General features: G+C 39.4%; 2 protein-coding genes across 4 annotated transcripts; both read left to right on the plus strand.

The window, feature by feature from the left end:
- The first annotated feature begins 1,262 nt into the window (after positions 1–1,262).
- endou2 (endonuclease, polyU-specific 2) lies at positions 1,263–6,361 on the plus strand. Its single transcript, XM_078265998.1, has 6 exons — positions 1,263–1,364; positions 1,939–2,044; positions 3,386–3,507; positions 4,308–4,420; positions 4,848–5,001; positions 5,979–6,361. Exons 1-6 carry the CDS (start codon positions 1,263–1,265, stop codon positions 6,234–6,236), a joined length of 855 nt encoding a protein of 284 aa, XP_078122124.1. The 3' UTR covers positions 6,237–6,361.
- Positions 6,362–7,324: 963 nt separating this feature from the next.
- On the plus strand, positions 7,325–13,501 carry LOC144527467 (NEDD4 family-interacting protein 1-like). 3 transcript variants are annotated; one of them, XM_078265504.1, is made up of 8 exons: positions 7,325–7,513; positions 9,282–9,369; positions 10,247–10,377; positions 11,709–11,768; positions 12,386–12,473; positions 12,700–12,824; positions 13,040–13,106; positions 13,378–13,501. In XM_078265504.1, the coding sequence occupies exons 1-8, from the start codon at positions 7,484–7,486 to the stop codon at positions 13,479–13,481; spliced, it is 693 nt and encodes a 230-aa protein (XP_078121630.1). In that variant the 5' UTR covers positions 7,325–7,483; the 3' UTR covers positions 13,482–13,501. The 3 variants fall into 3 exon arrangements, with proteins under 3 accessions (XP_078121630.1, XP_078121632.1, XP_078121631.1); XM_078265505.1 differs by lacking the exon at positions 7,325–7,513 and adding an exon at positions 7,778–8,040; XM_078265506.1 differs by lacking the exon at positions 11,709–11,768 and having other exon boundaries at positions 7,326–7,513.
- Positions 13,502–19,506: the final 6,005 nt, after the last annotated feature.

A 19,506-nucleotide genomic window follows, 5' to 3' on the forward strand; every position in this document is an offset into this window, starting at 1 on the left:
TTTGTGGAATGCAGTGGTGGTGTTGAGTTGGATGGATGGATGAATTCTGTCTGGCTGGGGAGGCAATTATGTTTTTACAATGCTGTGGACTACACAATAACTTCATGATAGCCTATCAAATCACTGCTTCATTGTTATGTATACAACTTTACTTTTATATGTTTCTATCAATGTGTTTGTCTATCTAAGAAGCATTTGCTAAATAAACTCCAAAGGCATTTTTGCTGTGGTGTTTTTTGATATGTTGGCTTTCTATTATCATGTCTTAGTCTTAGATTCAAATTCTGAAATGAATACCCCAATACAGTGCCGACAGATGGCTGTATGAATCAAAGCTACCTTTCAAAAGGGATAGTTAAATATGAGTAAATGAAGTTGTATTATTGTCTCATGCTCACAACCATGATCGGGCGCATGAGCTTACAAGACATTTAAAGCAATACTACAAGTCTACTAAAAGTCCAACAATACAGAAAACCAATTTGAATGATTTTCACAATCAGATTTCAGGCCTTCCTGTCTACACCAACATTTAAATCACTGACAAGACATGTTGGCAAAAACAGCAATTCCAATTCTTTGATAACCTGTACACCAAAATATTTCTGGGTTTTGTTGAGCAATTTCATTGAACATCATCTTTACTCTCTCTCTTTACTCTTATAGTAAATAATCATAATTATACTGTATGCACCGGACAAAAGAAAACAGAATTCTTTTTCCATGACTCGCAAGTCACACAGCTCACACAAATCTATGATGAAACTCCTTAACAGATGGTTTGAGACTACTGTGACACACTGACATGTTTCTAACAATTGTATCCCCACTGAAAGTTACTGAATTTAACAGTTTTTTAAATTAAAATGTGAAATACTCTTTGTCGAATACAATTAAATACTCACTTTAAAGATCCGAAGTGATCTAAAAAGTATACAAATCCTTAAAATAAGCCAGAATACATTGGCAATACCATGATGTCAAATTAGTCCAAAGATTGTTTAGCACTGCATCATGTTTTACTAGCTCGTCAGCTCGTCAGCTCTTTTGCATGTTAAAACAAAAACAAAAAAAGAGTTCAATATCTTCCTCGGAAATAGTACCGATACCTCAAAATTCTACTTTAGTTAATTGCTAGAGTAAATGTGCCGTTTGTTAATGTCCACCATTGTTGACACCAAGCTTTCAAGCAACTCATCAACTGTTCCTCTCCTCCAGCTCATCCACTGCAGGAACCAAGAACACAACCCAGCGGTCGCATCATGATTGAGAGTGACAGACAGCTGTCGGCCATGGCGCAGGAGCTGTGGGACAATGACGTCAACAGACTCAAACCTGGAAAAGACTACAGAATCTCTCTGCAGGTGCACCACACACAACACACACACACACACACACACACACACACACACACACACACACACACACACACACACACACACACACACACACACCTAAATGTTTACTGACATCCTAGCTGGCCCTTAAACACATCTACAATTGCTCAGTCTGTAATTTAAGAGCTTCGTGTTGGTTTTGTGTACCACCTTGAAGCATCTTTTTTCACATCAAGAACATCAAGTATGAAAAGAGAAAACCAGAGAGGTAAAGACCATTTGACAAGCAAGGAGGATTGTGGAAATTGTGGTCTTAATCCAAACTGCCAGCTCAGATTAGACAACAGAACATTTTTTACTGTAGCTGTGGGTTATATCTTTGTTTGGTTCTGTTGTTTCTCCTCTGTATCACCTACTTATAAGTGGTTTGGTTATCGTCTGGTGCATCCATGTTGCCAAGGCAGCTCTGACTGAATGCAAAATGTATGGAAGCATGCTGGAAGCATCTGAGATTTTATGGGAAAACAGAAAGCAGTGACTGTTGATTAACTATTTGCACAAGTCCAATTTTGAAGTTTGAGTGGTTCTCTTCTTGCTGCAGGGCAAAGCTGGAGACAGCATGGCCATGAGCGACAACAACGATGGAGCAGGATATCCTCTGTTTACATTTGTCGATGAGAACATTTTCAAAAAGGAGACTTTTTTAGGTAAGTGCATCAGGGTAGAATGTCAAAAGTGCATTCGTCATGCTTTAAAGTGCCCATATTATGAAAAAAACACTTTTTCTGGGATCTGATCCATGCTGTTTTGAGTGAGATACAGTTTCTGAATGTGTCCTGCCTTCAGTCTCTGGGTGAGCTGTTCAAAATCGGCACGGCTTGTGACGTCACCAGCCGAAATGAGCTGGCTAGCCGCAACCGTTAGCTAACGCTAATGCTAACGCTAGCATGCTACCTCGTTCTCAATAGCAAAGCACTGCTACAACACACACAAGTTCACCGTAATCTACAAAAGAACTACTTACATGTGCACCCTCATTTAGAAGTCTCCCAGCTAATCCTGCCTTGTAACTGACAGAAGTTGGACAAACAGCCTTTCTTTTACTATCTATGGAGCTAGCTAGCTGACATGATCTACATCTGAGCTACTGCGCATGTGCGAGTGCAATCAAAGATAGTACAGAAGAAGAAGAAGAAAAGAGGTGTCACTCTGTAGCTAAAACAGAGACCAGCTGAAAAGAGGATTTGCAGCAGTGAGAGAGAGCTGTGCAGTACAACAAAAATATGGTGTTTTTTGAAAATTAAACCATGTAAACCTATTTTGGTACAACCTTAAAATACAATTATGAACCTGAAAATGAGCATAATATGGGCGCTTTAATGTTTATGGTCTATTATTTGTTTTCTGTGGAATGAGGCTGCTTCTTACAAAAATGTTTGATTTGACATGATCTCTTCACACATTCCACTGCACTGTTTACCAGTTTGATATATGATCCTCCTCGTCGCCTCCCTTCAGAGTAAACCTTTTTCATCTACTCATAATCTCCCTATGACGAACTGTGGCATGTTGCATAACCACAGAGTATGCAGAGGTCACTGTGCTGGGTGCAGAAAGATGTTCCTCTGCAACCACTGGCTTCTTCAAATCTTCCTCTGCATGATAGCTACTCAAGCATGCTTCCTTCCGGCAATTCTTGTCTAGTGACGTTTTCACAAAGAATACAGTATGTTGTGTATCATGTGAGCTGTATAGGGAGTTGAGTTATGTAACAGCATGTTTTCAGAGTTCACCCTGAGGCAGTTGTCCCATTGAAGACAAGGAGGATTTCTCCCTCCTTGCTATTTTTATACTTAGTTTGTCCATAGTCTTTAGCAACCTGCATCACTGTCCTTCATCTGGTTACTAGAGCTGAGGATTTTCTTTTCTTTAGAAATAGAAATCCTCATTTATTCTGAGGTTTCTGTATTCAGCTTTCATAAATGTCATTATATATCCCAGACTGAACAAAACCACTTTTTGATAAGTGTCTGTGTTTGTTTCTACAGCTTTTATCTCCCTGTTGGATAACTATGTGAGTGACACCGGCGAGCCAGAAATTGTAACCCCTGAGGAGGTGGCAGAGAACCACAAATTCCTGGACGCCATCATTAAATCTTCCACTATGAAGGTACCCGTGGGAACGTTTAGAAATAAACTCTCCCATCTTGCAGTGCCTCATAAAGGCCCGTTTCTACTAAAGAATTAATGAGAAAGAATTAGGCAGCAGCTGTGCACAGTTCTGAGACGCTATATACATATATAAAAATAGAAAGATAAATATGGTTTGTATACCGTGTGATACGCAGTGTGAAATAGTGATATTGCACAGTAATGAAATTGCACAGAACGTGCACTCATTGACAATGCTAACATGCTGATGTTTAGCAGGTATAATGTTTACCATGTTTACTATCTTCATTAAGCAACATTTACTTATTAGCACCAAACACTAAGTACATCCGAGGCTGTTGGGAATATCATTAGTGTGGCCATGAAGAACTGAACAAATACATTTTTTTACCTGATGATGGCGCGACCCGTTTTCAATTTTTGTTTTATATCAGGGAATATAGGACGTAGAAATAAGCGCTGAAAATGTGTAGAGGAAAAATTTAACAATTTAAAACGTTGGAAAAAGCAAAAACAAACTGTGAAAAAAAGGCGTCAAAAACGTCGGGAAAAAACAGTGTTTTTTTCAAGGTTGACGGGAGGACAACACGAGGGTTAAAAGTCAGGGGTTCATTGTCTGGGAACTACGAATGTCTGCACAAAGTGTCCTGGCAATCCATCAAATAGTTGTTGAGATATTTCAGTTTGAACCAAAGTGGGGGACCGACCGACTGACATTGCCCTCCATTGTGCCACAGCGCTAGTGTGGCTAAAAATGTAAATGACAACATTTAATAGTACATTCTTGTTTGTTTGCAGATAGCTCATAAATACCTGGCAGAGAATAACCTCTCTCCAAAGGATGATATACAATTCAAGGAGCAGCTGTACAGGATCTGGTTTGAACTTTATGCGAGGAGAGGATCCAGCAGGTGGGTGGAATCTGGCACAGCACCTAATATAACTTCACCAGTGGAATCTGGCACTATGATGGTAGTCTTACTCTGAGAAACTGGCTCAGTGTAGCACATCCAGTCAGTATTACTGTGAGTAGAACTACTGAAATGCTCATTTGTAGCATGTTCTGGAAGGAAGCAGCAACTAAATACCACATTTTGTCCACATGGTTAATACAATTTAGTCATTTTAATAGATGCATACGTGCTAAGTTTAGAGTTATAAGGTTCCATAAATTAACTGAGTTTAGGGCATGACCATGAGCTGATGAAATTACACCTTTTGAAAATGAGAGTGAGAGATTCTTTAGACAAAATAACTGACGATATGGCGTGGAAAGCCTACAGTACATCAGATTTACAACAAATCAGAAAATGTGTCCGTCGGTCTGTCTCCCTTCAGGCCAGACTCCTCTGGATTTGAACACGTGTTTGTTGGTGAGACGAGAGGAGGGCGGACTGTCATCGGATTTCACAACTGGATCCAGCTCTACCTACAAGAGAAGCTGGGACACATCGATTACAAAGGCTACAGCGTCAATGCAAATTCACCCCAGGTACAATGTTATTGTGTGTCTCTTGTTTTAACAAAGATGGACCACAATGGGGGCAAGAATATATTTTTAGCACTACCCTATCTGTATTGTATTTCCCCGTCACATATTCATATCAATATATCTGACAAATCTTCCATCTGTCTTCCTGTCTTTTCTCACCTCCTCTCCTCCCAAAATGTTGAGCTGCACTCTTTGCAGTCTTGCTTTCACCTTGGTTTCACCGTTCTTGCACACTGATGAGAAACCTCACATCCTTCTATGACTACATTTGCTCTCTCACCTTCTGCTCAGCTCTCTGTATTTTGTCTTTCTAATCTGAGCCTAATGCAAATCACTGAGCACGACCCATTTTCTATTTAAACACGATAAGGAGTCTCCTGTAGTTTAAAACAATGCATCATTTTCATATTTTTACTTTGCATATTTTCCACAATCACCTATGCATTTTCCACGTATCATGCAGCATACTGAATGCAAACATATTTGCATGGCGCACTGGACCCAAGAGAAATCATTATGTTCAATATTATCATCAGATAATGGCGGAGTTGACCAATAGGGCAATATTTCCCAGAAATGTGTATCTCTTTAAATTATGTTATATAGAAGCACCTTCCTACCAGGAAAAGAAAATAGATGAAAGGTTGTGGATGATAAACATAAAAATATGAATTGTAAGCCTGATGTTATCTTAAATTCATTCATTATCATGCCTAACTTTTCACGTTTGTTTCCCCTTTTATTGGCAAAAATTGGCCTATATATGTCAGGTGGTGTGTATAACGTAAGTATGTGAAACACTGACAGCCTGCGTCTGTTTCACATCTTTCTTTCTTTACTGTCTCTTCTCCTCAGACCGATGAGAATGAGCCAATGGCTGTTTTTGTCAAACGATCCTACATGTTTTTCCATCCCTCACCATCCTCTTCTCCTCTCTTTCATCACCTGCCATTTCTTTTTTTTCTTTCTCACTGCAGCCTGACGAGAACAAGCACATCATGGCGCTACAGTTCAGTTGGAAGGACGGTATAAAGCCCAAGGGCAGCATCTTCATCGGCGTCAGTCCCGAGTTCGAGTTCGCCCTCTACACTCTCTGTTTCCTCACCTCACCCAACGAGCGTGTCAAAGTCCAATTCAGTTTCTATGATGTGGAGATTGTTTGCCACCACTACAACCAAAAGCACATAGGCACCACTTACCCTGTGCTGCTTAAGTACCGGAAACCTACCAAGTAATTTGACTAGAAATTAATCTGAGATATAACTTCTCCAACATTTGAGCTTGCATACAAAGTGTCACAGGTATTGTTGTTGTCTTTTTTATTTAAGATAAAGATACAATAAAACCTTACAAGACCCAATTGCATTTGTTTTTATTGCACAATGATGCCTATTATTCGGAATGTGTTAAACAGTATATTAAGTGAGCGATATAGTGTAAGTAATGTGCTAATTACTGATGTTCATGAGTTACTCATTAAAATGTATGAGTACATTTTTGAAGTACATTAACTTGAGTACTTCCATTTTCTGCTACTTAATATTTCTGCTCAACTACAATTCAGAGGCAAATAACAACACACAAGTGAATGTACGTTTGGTAGGCTACTTGAAATGTAAGCTTTTTAAATAATTTTGTACTTTTACTTAAGTACATTTTTGAATGCAGGACTTTTACTTGAAACAGAAGTGTTTCTACACAATGGTATTGCTACTTTTCTTTAAAGATCAAGATTAAGACACATGGTCTATAGGCTACTTTATTGATCCCGCAATGGGAAATTAATTTTTTTTTCACTCTGTTAGTTATTAGCTACATACAACCACATAAGTATAAAGATCTTAGTACTTTCTCCGCGACTGATGATGGATGAGTTTTACGCAGTATTTTCATTTTCCAAGATAATTCTGTCAGTAACGTTGTTGTCTTGCTTGCCAGACCTAGCTCCACAGAGCTGTGAGCTGTAACCTTTTAATGATATTCATGGTTGTTTCACTTTGTTCCAAATGGGGGCGATAGAGGGTTTGTTGTGGCCAATGACGTCAATCGATTGACGAGCGAGACCGACTTCAAGTAACCAAGAACGATGAAGAAACAGCCCAGTTTTGGTTTCAAAATAAAGCAACGAAAATGTTCCTTTTTTAACAAATGTGATAATGTTTCTTCACAAGAAAGATTGACTGAATAAACAGATTAGTACTGATGGAGGCTACCTAGTACTTAACAAAATATAACTCAATATATGTCTAATAATAGTTCTCAATCTGGACTTAATTTAAAAAAAGGTAACCGGAAGCCTTGTGTTTTATGCTAACCAATACTGTAGCTTGACAATAATGTTAGTGTAAGCACCCAGCAGTCGAGGGAGAAACTGGTTTTCATTGTGGCGAGGATTGAGTTCACATTTTGTAACGTTATTGCTGATATCATTTTCGTTGGGTGTCTCTTTGTCTGTTGTTGATTCCCAGCCGTTCAAATCGGAATGGCCGAACCGAGCGGCAGATATCAGCAGGTATGAAAACACTATTGGTTACTAATACCGTTCGCTAACACGTTAAAGATTTAAGATCACGCGGTAACGTCAGCTGTATAACGTTACTGTTAACGTGACGCTGACAGACTGACACTCCCAGGTGTGTCGGTGGTGTCACCTTCCTCAAAGTGGCGGTTTCCTATTTAAGGATGTCGTTGTCGTTAATTAGCTAGCTAAGTCAATTCTGTTGCGATTAATTTCGTTATTTTCATCGGGTGAAGCTCGCTGTTAACAACACGCTAGCTTAATTAATGCGATACTAATGCTTCCGTGTTAGCTTTTTAGTTAAAGCTAACGTTAATGTTACATGACTGTGTAACGTTAGCTACGCGATTGCCTGTTGGGGCGTGTTGTCGCTGCTTTTGTTGAGTTAGCTAGCTATTGCAGGAAAGCTTTGCCAGCTAACCTTAAGCTATACTAATTGTATGCTAGCTAACGTTAGTTACCATTGAAGTGTAACGTTAACTTCATGTAACGCTTCTCGGCAACTCTCTAGCTATGACATGGTAATGTTTGGATATATAACACACACATGACCTACAGCAAGTGGGTGTGTTCGCTGGTCATCTAGCTAGCTAACTAACTAACTAGCTAGCTAGCTAGCTTAACCGCTAAATCCGTTTGCTAACCTGCTTAGCAAGGTTGGTAGCGCAGATAACTTTAGTCCTTATACGTTTGCTCATGTTGTTGATCAGTGATCAATAATGTACAGACGCATTAGAGACTGCTGTTAGAAATCAATTATTTCCTGTGGCCTAACGTTAGCTATTTTAGTGCACCTTAGTGAGGTAGTAATTATCGTATGATGTGTTTTATTTGGTAGAGAAACATTGCGAGAAAATGTTAGGAGTGACACAGTTACTTGAGTTGAGTTTGGTGTGTTATTTTCCAGGGGAATTAATAACCTTGAAAATGGCTCAATTTAACACCGAATAAATATTAGTTCATTATTAATTTAGTAGTTGAAGCACGCCAGTTGACACATTTCATATTTGTGCATGTTCAGCTTATCTTACTGACTAAAAGACTCACTGGTTACGCTATAATGTAATTGTAGTTAATTGGAATGAGTTATTTAGAAATGTGCCAGTAACAGGTTACCACTGTTCCAATTTTCCCTGTAATGTAATCCTACAAATTGATGGTGGGATTTTACCTTTCTTAGGAAATGATGGGGTTCTATGGGATCTGTACAATGAAGTGTCACACACCAAATGGAAAACTAAGATGTTGTTTACCTGTAATTTATACCTCTGCTAACATGTAACCCAGTGTTGCAGATCTACTACTTGGTATTCAGCACCACTTCAGTGGTCTCTCCCGGAAACTGACTTTAGTGTTAATTTATCATATGGGCTTGCCTTAAAAAAAAAAAAAAAAAAAATCTTGTTTAGCTGAATCATGAGTCGAGTGGCTGAGTCTGGCCAGTCACATGTTTCCTAACTTTTAATGAGACAAAAAGAAATAAGGAGAAATGAGAAACGTGGTTGGTGCTCATTTCCTCTTGATATTGTTTGTGTGTGCTTGAATATGTAGGCCCGGTTTCTATTCTTCTGTCATTTTATTGAAGTTTAGATTGTGAGTTCTTTTAAGTAGGCCAGGGTGTTAAAATAATAATTGATTACTACACAGGCAGTGTGAAGCTTCTTTACCTAAAAGCATCTGTTTGAAATGGAGAGCAGCCAGTGCTGACACACATGTATTGTAGCCCTAAATAAACCAGGATGTGGTTTTCCCCCCCCCCCAGCTTCCCAATGAGGAGGACCCAGAAGAGAGTCCACAGGTAGCAGCTGATGCTCCACCCCCATACAGCAGCATTTCAGTGGACAATGCCGGTAAGACTGTGACTCCTCCAGATGTTTTACTGGTGCTGAGGTCATTTGCAATGGTGGCACGTTGGGGATTCATATTTGTGTTGGTCTGCACAATAGAGAACCAGAGGAAACATAGCCCTGTAAGATTTATTGAGCCAGTGAATAATAAATAACTGCACTATTTAAAAAATAAAAAAAAGCAGTCAATACATTATATGAGGTATTAATATTAATATCTTTATAACTGCAGTATACACTTTGCAGCTCCAAAAGGATAAATTAATTGATAGCTAAACGCAACATATAGGTCAGAAATAAATGCTTCCTTTAAGGATGTCCCGATCAGGTTTTTTTGTCCCCAGTCTCGTATGTCCTTTAATATTGGGTATTTACTGATACTGAGTCAGATCTGTTACTTGTATTTACTTAAATGTTGAATATTTATGTATCTGACATGCTCAAAAAAACAGCTGTAGCCTCCAAAATTTGGCACATCTTATTGTTCACAAGCCTGGATTAGTTTTAGTTGACTCATACAACATCTTACATTCACATCATTTACCATACTTCCCAGGTATATTACCACTATAGGGTGGTCAAACATTTGCTCAATGAGTACAATCTCACACATTAGAGAGTTGTCTTGTTTGCATAGGAAGCACTTTTATTGTAATCTAAACAGTCAGTTTGCTCTCCGTGGTGGATGAGAAGGAGGAAATACTAGTTCAGAGGTCCCCTCCAAGTCTCGAGCCTGTGACCAAGCACAAGAACAACAACAACGCATGTTAAGTAGTGGCTTTTGGACGTGACAGCAAATGTGTGATGCAGTCACCAGTCTGCAGTCTGTATGAGTAAAACTTCTGCCTTTGTGTTTGGAACTGTGCCGTTTGTTCTTCAGCCTACTTTGACTACAAGGAAGACGGGGCTTACCCCAAGCCTCCATCATACAACGTAGCGACTACGCTACCTTCCTATGATGAAGCAGAAAGAACCAAGGCTGAGACTACTGTTCCCCTGGTAAATGGAAGAGTGAGTATCTCACCTTTTTTATATATATATATATATACACACACACACACACACACACACACACACACACACACACACACACACTTCCTGTGTTTACTGCAAGGCAGAAAGTGTTTAGCACTCTGCAATGGAAAGTTGTTTTTTTATCTTCAGATCTGATTTTATCTGTTAGTCTTTCTGACATGAACTGCTGCCAACATGTTGCTGGTTTGAGCAATAGAAGATTCATAAAAATTAAGAAAAACATTAGTTATCATTAGAATTTTTTTTTTGCACGTAATGACCAATGTCTATCCCTCACAAGTGCTCTCAGAGGTGCCAGCCCTTGTTCTGTTGTTAATCCCTCAACCTCCCAGGCCCCTGAACTGACCTCTGTGCACTTTGCACCTGAGTTTGTTCTTCCAAAATCGAAGTAAATTGGTGCAGCATTTGAAATGTGTAGGAAGATTCAGGCTGAAACATTTTCTGTACTGATGAACCAAATGAGCCTTACATACAGTATTTGTACAGGTATTTAACCTGTGATGTAGCTAAGGTTAGCTACAAAAGCTAATGTTTTCAGTGGTACTCAAAATTGTTATGATATGTAGCCTCGAGATTTATCTCTGTAAAATGAGTTACCTCACAGTGGGTAAGGTTGCAATTTGCAGTTCAAGTTGCTTTCAAGCTGTAGGTGTTTTGAAGGAAGACACAAGTTTCCTGATGTGGTTTTCCATGGCTGCAACTACATATTACTAAAAACCTTTCATTACTGATAACAATGTTAGTGTTTTTGATATTGGACACATTAAACGTTTCCAAAGCTTTAATGGCATTATTGCTTAGGGAAATATCCATGTTCTTTTATAAATACAAAACATTTGTGTGGAAACCTTTTTCATCAGACGTGACATGAGAAGAGGGAGATAAGCTAACGTTAGCCAACCTATTTATATATATATATATATATATATATATATATATATATATATATATATATATATATATATATATATATAAAAAATAATAAATAATGTGTAATGTGTAGTTGTCCTTTTTATTTACAAAGGGCAAAGCACACCTAATCTTCTATCTACAGGATGCCATTAACTTGCATCCAATGTTTGAAAAGGACACCAGTAATCTAACCTCCCGTGTTTCAAGGCTTATACGTGAAAGCCATCTCTCAGTCGGAAACTACGGTTTCTGTTAAAAATATCTATTAAGTGGTAAGTGATAGCTCTGCCCTCTAGTGGTCACTGTGATGCTTTGCACCTTACTGCACGTGGGGCCACCCTGTTTGATTTGCTGGTGTTGTGTTTCTCTGCCACACACTGCCTTGCGCTCAGCAGCAGCCTCAGCACAGGGAACGTCTGGAGACTTTTGGCGATGTAATTCGAAGTTCACTGGAGGTAACTGGGAGGAGTGGGGGGGGAGAGTGTATGATGAGAGGAAGTGTATTTGGTGTGTGAGAACGCAGCTGTACCTACAGTGTTAATGTACTCAGAACCCCACCTTTTCTTGTATGTCTCTGTGTGTAAATAGAGTGCTAGCTAGTGCTTAGTTGATAGTTATACAAGATCTGCTGGTTCTCCTGATGCCCTACATTGCATTTAACGGACTCCAGACCTTTTAGATGAAGTGACAATGATAGTAATTAAATGGGCTTGCTGTGTGCTGTTGTGATGGTTCCCTTGTTCTGTTGGTTGCTTGTGTTTGTGTATTTACTCTCTGTTGTGAGCAAAGCTTGGTTTCCACCCGCAGGTGCTTGCCCGTGCTTCATCACAGTTCACTCTGATCTCAGTCACTACATTGTACTGGTAGAAGTTGAAATACGCAATTGTGAATTGGTTAAAATAAAACGCACTTCACAACATCAAATTGATTGATTTGTAGACTTTAAATAGTTTCAAGTAAGTGACGTAAAGCCCTGGGAAGCTCTGCTACTGCCTGGCTGTGGGGAAATAGTTCTGAGTGCCTAAATAACCTACTCTTTTCTCTTTTTGCTCTTCTTCTTATTCTATCACAGGATGAAGACTTTGTGACCAGAGATGACTTTGAAGACGCTGATCAGCTGAGGATAGGAAATGACGGCATCTTCATGCTCACTTTTTTCAGTTAGTTACCCAACCTACTCGTCTCCGTTTGTCTTTTCTCTTCAGCCATCATCTTTTATCTTCACCCTCTCCTCTTTGCTTAAAATCGATGTAAAAACAAATGACATCTTCTCATATTTAAGATACAAATAAGTGAATTTGCTGTCTTTTCATAGTGTTTTTTGTTTGGTTTTTGATGACATGTCTAACACCCCCCCCCCCTCCCCCCACCCCCTCCTCTACCCAGTGGCATTTCTGTTCAACTGGATCGGTTTCTTCCTGTCTTTCTGTCTGACCACCTCAGCGGCCGGCCGCTATGGGGCCATCTCAGGCTTTGGCCTCTCTCTCATCAAATGGATCCTCATAGTCAGGGTACACAACACAAATGGCACACAACACAAACAACTCAAACGCTCCAAACACCACTCTGGTATTTTTAGGTTGTTTCTGTCGTGGTTTCCTCAAAGACCTTGAGAAGTGCGCTGCTTTCTGTATTCACTTTTAAAGTGCAGGGCTCATTTGAGCGAAACCATTGCAGACCATATTTATTCAAACCAGTCATTTCTGCCGTTCTGTTGGGTTTCTAGTTCTCCACATACTTCCCTGGTTACTTTGATGGACAGTACTGGCTGTGGTGGGTGTTCCTGGTGTTGGGTAAGTAACCAACCTCTAAACTCGAATGATTCAAATAGGGAATCGGATGGTTTTGTCTTGCTGACACATTTCTGCCCTCTGCTGCTCCATTGCAGCAGTGTAGATGGGTCCTATATGTTGCAGGATAGTTAACCCCTAATTATAAAACTAATATTTTGATTGAACAATCGATTAAATATCTATGTATATGTTAAAGGTCACTCTAAATTATCACCCTCCGTACGCACTTTTAGTTGTGTCTCACTGTCCTTTTTATTTTTTGGCTCTTCAGGCTTTTTGCTCTTCCTTCGAGGATTCATCAACTACGCCAGAATCCGCAAGATGGCTGACACCTTCTCCACCCTGCCCCGCACCCGAGTCCTCTTCATCTACTGAGCTCACAATCCATCAATTTCCATCATATATACCCCCTACCCCACCCCTTTATACATACCTTTTGGCTTTACCCAATCAAAAAGGGAGAAAATAACTTTTTTTTCTTTCTTTTTTTTTTTCTCTGCTTGACATGATTTGGACAATACATCTAGTCCCCTCTTGGTGTAAAATAGTGAATTCTGAGACATCTGTAAAACCCTTCAGTTGTTAGTGGTGAACTGTCAAGTGCTATTTGCAAAAGTTTGTGATGTATAAATGAATGCCTTAGTCACTGTGTTACTATCTGTCGGTAACAGCAGCATGAACTTTTGTTTTGTTTAGCCACCAGGGGGCAGTCTGGTTCGTGTTATTTTTCACCAGTCTTCTATCAGATGAAGTCATTTGTATAGAGAGATGGTTCTCAGCCCAGGGACCAGTGTGTAATTTTGGGGTTATGGGTTGATTTATGCAGTTTGAAATAATATATTTCATGTACCATTTTAATGTGCGTTTAAACCTTCTGACCAATGCTTTTTGTCCCTTGTGAAGTAGTGTATAATTCAGGCAATACAAGACTGAAAAGGCAAAAATAATTAGCTTTTTGGGGTTCGGGCTAAAAAGGTTGAGGACCACGTGTATAAAAGTGCAGGGGCCGGGTTTCCCCTATAGCATTTCTTCCTCATGTATTTAGTCCATGCGTACACACACTGTAATCAGTAGTGTTGTTTGTTTATATATACTGTCTATACACTGCATGCATGTCAGCAGAGGTAAAGCTGCAGGGATGTCCAGCAGAGCTTCTTAGGCAGGCTGCCCTGCTCAAGGACACAGCGATAGGGATGGAATAGGCTGATAGTCTGTCACTGGATTCAGATGTGCAATGAGATGGTTTTGGTTAAATAAATGATTCCCACGCCCTTAGTGACTAACACCCTGATGGTTTCCAATGAGGAAAGAATGATTGTATTGCCTGATGTGATTTAGAAACCCGGTCCTGTAAAGACTAAGGAATATATTAATACAGAGCAGAGATTGTTTTTGTTTTTTTTGACGTAACAATGAATTGTTTTTATGTTTGCCCTCATTAAGCCGAATGATTATTTTTTAGAAGAATTTTAAATACCTGCATTGGAAAATGTTTGAAATTAAAGTTTTAAACATTTTATGTGTTGAGCTTTTTAATCAAATGATAATAAGCGTCCAGTAAATAAATATCACAACTTTTTAGTTATTCCGGTTTTCAGGATTCCACTTCCTCTAAGCTGCCTCACCACAACAACATGAAATCATAACTCTCTATCATATAGTATAGATGGACATCAGAGGACTCTTAAAAAATACGTTTATTGATATTAAGTAAAAGAAGGAGCTATATCTGTCACTGCTGGATTTTATTAAAACATTTACAAAATGTCAGTCTAGTTCCATCCTGTTGCTTTCTGGGCTGCTTAAGAAGAAGTTAAAATTTTAAAGCAAAGCATTAAAAAAAAAAAAATCACGAGCTTGACAAAGGGAAGCCACTCAGCATCAATAAGACTGCGATTTTCAAATTATTTGTTTTCTCCAAAATACCTTAATTAGAGAGATATATCAAGATATCTGAGAAAATATTCTGTCAGTGGATGATACATTGTTTAAGATTTGATCAAGTTTAATTTGAACTCAACCTCGCGCTGATGACCTTACTCGACCTAAATAAAAGTACAATCTTCCATGTTCCAAGTATTTTATAGTGTGGACGCCTGGCTAGCTTGTGGAGGCTAAAGAAAGGTGGAGATCCAACAGTCCTCAGCCACAGAGAGGAAGCTGAGCTGACCCAATGTTCAGTTACTAACATGAGACGTACTTTTAGCCATGCTAAATTTAACACACAGGAGACGCGTGTGTGTGTGTGTGTGTGTGTGTGTGTGTGTGTGTGTGTGTGTGTGCAGAGGAGTCGAGATGATTTACTGCTGGTGGCTAATTATACATGTCAGCAGTGTTTTTCCTTGCAGTTGGAACAGGAAGTGAAGGTCACCCCACCTGGAAGACCTGTCACACCAACTGAACCAGTCTTTGGTTTCACTGGAAACTTTTACTGTCACACAGTGTCACATCATCATGGTTGGATATTGGCCTCTAGTGGTGCTCAGTTGACATGACATTAGCTCCATTCACGTTATCTGTAACTGGGTACAGAGGGGGAAAATGTCACTCTCAATTCACTAAAATGATTATTTTACAGCATGTGATTAAAATATTCCCAACAGCAGAGCATAGAAGTCAAGCTAACCAGATTTTCACACTTGCATAATCCAGTCCAAAGGTTTGCTTAGCCTTATGATGGATACTGTGCTGTAACCGAGAATATTTATAAACTCGTGCCATGTGGTCCATACTTTTTTGTATGTAGTGTATGTAGTATTAGTGCTGAAAGTGTGATTTGATGACAGGAAACTGAATTGGACGGCATACTGAAAGGGAACTGTTGAATGCTGGTTGACTTTTTAAACAAATCTTTCTCTTTCCTATAAACTATAGTTTTTCTTTTTCCTGTTGTTGACTTCTGAGTTGCTGCACCACTGCTACTTTCTAAGAATCAGATTTCCTTAAGTCATTTCTTCTTTTGCTCTGTGAACTTTGGGAAAACAAAAACAGCTGTTGGTCAGAAATTACAGATGTTCAGTAGCTCTGGGGCTGAAAATGTGAACTTTAAACTGTCTCAACTTTAGAAAACATTATCCCTTTAGTATTTTAAGATCTTTTTTTACTTAGCATAAATAGCCTGTAAAGTCAGTAGAGAGAAAAAGAAAAACAGGGCAAAGGTCATATGGCCAGGCCATGAACACCGGCCCACTGAACCACCACATCACCAGATGACCTGGGATAAACAAGCTCCATTTTACCAGGTGCAGATGGGTTTAATCGCTGACAGGGTTTCAGCTGTAAATTCTGGCAAAGCACACAAACAACAAAATTCCTTATCATCCACATCTTACACAGATTCAGCCTCAGTCCACTTGAATCCCTCTGTAACGTCATTCCTCCTCTGCTCCAGCAGGGTCACCCAGTCCAGGTGTTCTTGTTATCCAGATGTCATTCATAAAATAACTCCATTGTGCCAAGAGCTGTCTGTGTCTTTTCAGCTGCCCTCGATTTACTGAGACGGAAGTATTTCTTGGCGTAATTGATGGGAATTATGTGTGCTAGCCAAGTGCCTGCACCACTTGCATGTTTTAGCTATCAAAAGATAAGAGAAGACTTTTTGATTTACAGAGAGCCTGGGAGTGAGCCATCTTTCCAAAGGGACGTGCTTTACTTTTCTGGCTTCTGTTGCACAGACTTTTTGTGCAAACTGTATTTGAGTTTACAATAGTTGAAAAGTGATACGACTTTGGGCAAGAAATAAGAATAAGAATCATATGATGATCACTTTCTCACCCCCTTTTTTTTTTTTTACACCTCCCTCATCAACTACCACTATTGATTGGGCTTGAGAGCAATACACTTAATATTAAATTTTTTCCACTAAAGTTGCTTAACAGCACAATAATGGTTCGACACATGGGAGACATTCATAGAGACACCAATTTGCATTTTAAAATCAATTAATAATAACATTTCAGATTATGTGACTCTAGATGTGTGCTAAGATTGCTTTACCAAACAAGTCAGGTAAAGGAGATTGATTTGCAGCACGGGCACAAAAACAGAACATGGAACACATAAAAAACCAAAGCACAGACACGTCTGCGTTAGCATAACTGCAGGAGAAACAATACAGTATACTACAGTACACAATAGTATACAGCACCAGCATGTAGTGCTAATAGGAGTTCCAGAGGGCACTGTTCAGTACAAATGGAGCTACAGCTGTCAGAGTTTTCTCAGAACAGCAGATGGTGATAGTGAAAGGCCGGTGGAAAAATCACTTGTAACATGTTTATTCTCCTTGGTAAGACAAAGATAGATAACACGTTTAGCATTAAAAAGATACATTCTGTTAACAGGAGGGGGTTTCTGGGAAATGTTGTCTTAGATATACTAGAAAAAAAAACATAACTTGTGACGATCATCTCCACTAAGGGACTGTTTGTTATTTATTTAAGGGGCCAATGGAGGAGTTTTGGGACCTTTAGCCGAAAAAGACATGACCCTCCCCTCGCCAGGAAAAAAATGTCTATGACCCTCCAAAACGATTTGGAAAAAAGGCATGACCCTCCCCCAACAGTTTATCAATATGTTCTGTACTGGTTTGCGTTTGGTAAATATATACAGATTTCCATTGTTTGTTTTTTTACAGCTATGACATATGAGACTAAACCTCTGCATTCTGATCTGACGCATCACACTCCTCTGTTATGGGAAATACATATGGGTTATGTATTTCAGTAGATTTACTCACTAACGTTGTGGAAACACAATAAGCATGGAAACTAAATGCACAATTCCTGCATTACTGCATTACTTCAAATACTAAGTTACTCCTCTAGTAAACTAGTATTTACATGAAATAAAACAATAAAATATTAAGACCATTCAGCAAGGCACTCTGGGTAATATTCAACACACAAACTGGTTGCTATGGACTCGTCACTAGGCTTTCTCCAATTCGCCGTTTAAACAAAGTGGAATAAACGTATAAAAGTCCAAATCTACACAAAACCCGCAATCAATCAGTAAGCTGACATCAAATGTGGCATTTAGGAAACCTTTATTGCAACCTTGTAACGGTAAGATGTCCAGACATAGTACAACAGTCATTTTCGTTTTTTGCGTCCTGCTGCTCCCATCGTCAGCCAGGTAATATTTTTTTTACTAAAGCAGTATATGAAATCTGATTACCTACCACCATTTAGTTGTTTTGTGTTATTTAAGATATTTATAAAATATCTGATCATGCCACTTTGAAATTTTTTGCTGTTTCATGAATACAAAAGTTGGGTGACCCCCCTCTGGACTGAAAAAATTTTTGATGACCCTCCCTCAGCAAAGAATAAAAAGACGCGACCTCTCCCCTATTTTCTCCGGCGGTCCATTCCATAAATACCAAACGGTCCCTAAGCTCCTCATTTATACAGCTATATTATCCAAAAATATTGAAATTGATTTCAACGAAAATAAATTGATATGAACAGATGAGCGCTGACGAGAGTAGAAACCTTGAGACTGGTACAGACATACTATTGCAAACTTTTGGACTTTATCCTTTAATTATTTTAAAGTCAGAATATCCTGCCAGAGAATTCCCATCACCTTAGACAAACTGCAGTCAGCCGGAGCCTCCTGCTGTCAGTCTGAGTTTCAGATGGGAGGTTCCCCAGGATGTGGGGAGGATGTGGGTTGCATCCAAATGATATGTTCTTCTTCTTCTTCTTCTTCTTCTTCTTCTTCTTCTTCTTCTTCTTCTTCTTCTTCTTCTTCTTCTTCTTCTGTGTGTGTGTGTGGCATTGGGGCAGGGGGAGGGGTGTTATCATTGATGTGTGAGTCATCCTGACCCTCCCCTTCTCTCCCTTGCACTTCATGTGGCGTATGTGTATGCGTATTAGTGTGTGCGTCTATACGCATGTGATTATGTGAGCGTTCTACATGCTTCTAATGCCATGAAACAGGCTATGACGTAATTTTACATGTATGCGTCTCGTGGCGAATGGCGTGAGCATCCCTGTGTATTGTGTGTGTGTGTGTGTGTATGAGGTTGGTAAAGCAGTGGTGAGTCATCCATAGGCCAGCATTGCCTGTTACCATGGGTCACACACAGCAGGTACCCTCCCCATGTGCTCCTTTTTCCCCCCACCTTTCTTCCTTATCCTCTTCCTCCTCCATCTCCACCTCTTCTTTTTCCTCTGACTCACAGATGACTCGCCCACCACCACCAATGACATCACCACCCCCTCCCTAACACTTTGTTGTGGTGAATCATACTGTACGTTGAGATTTTCTCTGCTCCTCTCTTCAACCAACCAGCAGTGCAAACCTGAATGTCACCCATTCACTCATAAAACCACACTCAAGTTGCTGAAGTGTTTGTCTCTTTTAACTACTGTAACCATTTAGTGATGTAATT

This window comes from Sander vitreus, chromosome 13 (genome assembly GCF_031162955.1).
Source record: "Sander vitreus isolate 19-12246 chromosome 13, sanVit1, whole genome shotgun sequence".
Classification (NCBI taxonomy): Eukaryota; Metazoa; Chordata; class Actinopteri; order Perciformes; family Percidae; genus Sander; species Sander vitreus.

Bases quoted from the DNA above. Each gene is read 5' to 3' on its own strand.
- LOC144527467 (XM_078265504.1), top strand. From the start codon at position 7,484: ATGGCCGAACCGAGCGGCAGATATCAGCAG. The intron at 7,514-9,281 runs GTATGAAAACAC...CCCCCCCCCCAG, and splicing joins CGAGCGGCAGATATCAGCAG to CTTCCCAATGAGGAGGACCC. The intron at 12,474-12,699 runs GTTAGTTACCCA...TCCTCTACCCAG, and splicing joins CTTCATGCTCACTTTTTTCA to TGGCATTTCTGTTCAACTGG.
- endou2 (XM_078265998.1), top strand. From the start codon at position 1,263: ATGATTGAGAGTGACAGACAGCTGTCGGCCATGGCGCAGGAGCTGTGG. The intron at 1,365-1,938 runs GTGCACCACACA...TTCTTGCTGCAG, and splicing joins ACTACAGAATCTCTCTGCAG to GGCAAAGCTGGAGACAGCAT. The intron at 3,508-4,307 runs GTACCCGTGGGA...GTTTGTTTGCAG, and splicing joins TTAAATCTTCCACTATGAAG to ATAGCTCATAAATACCTGGC.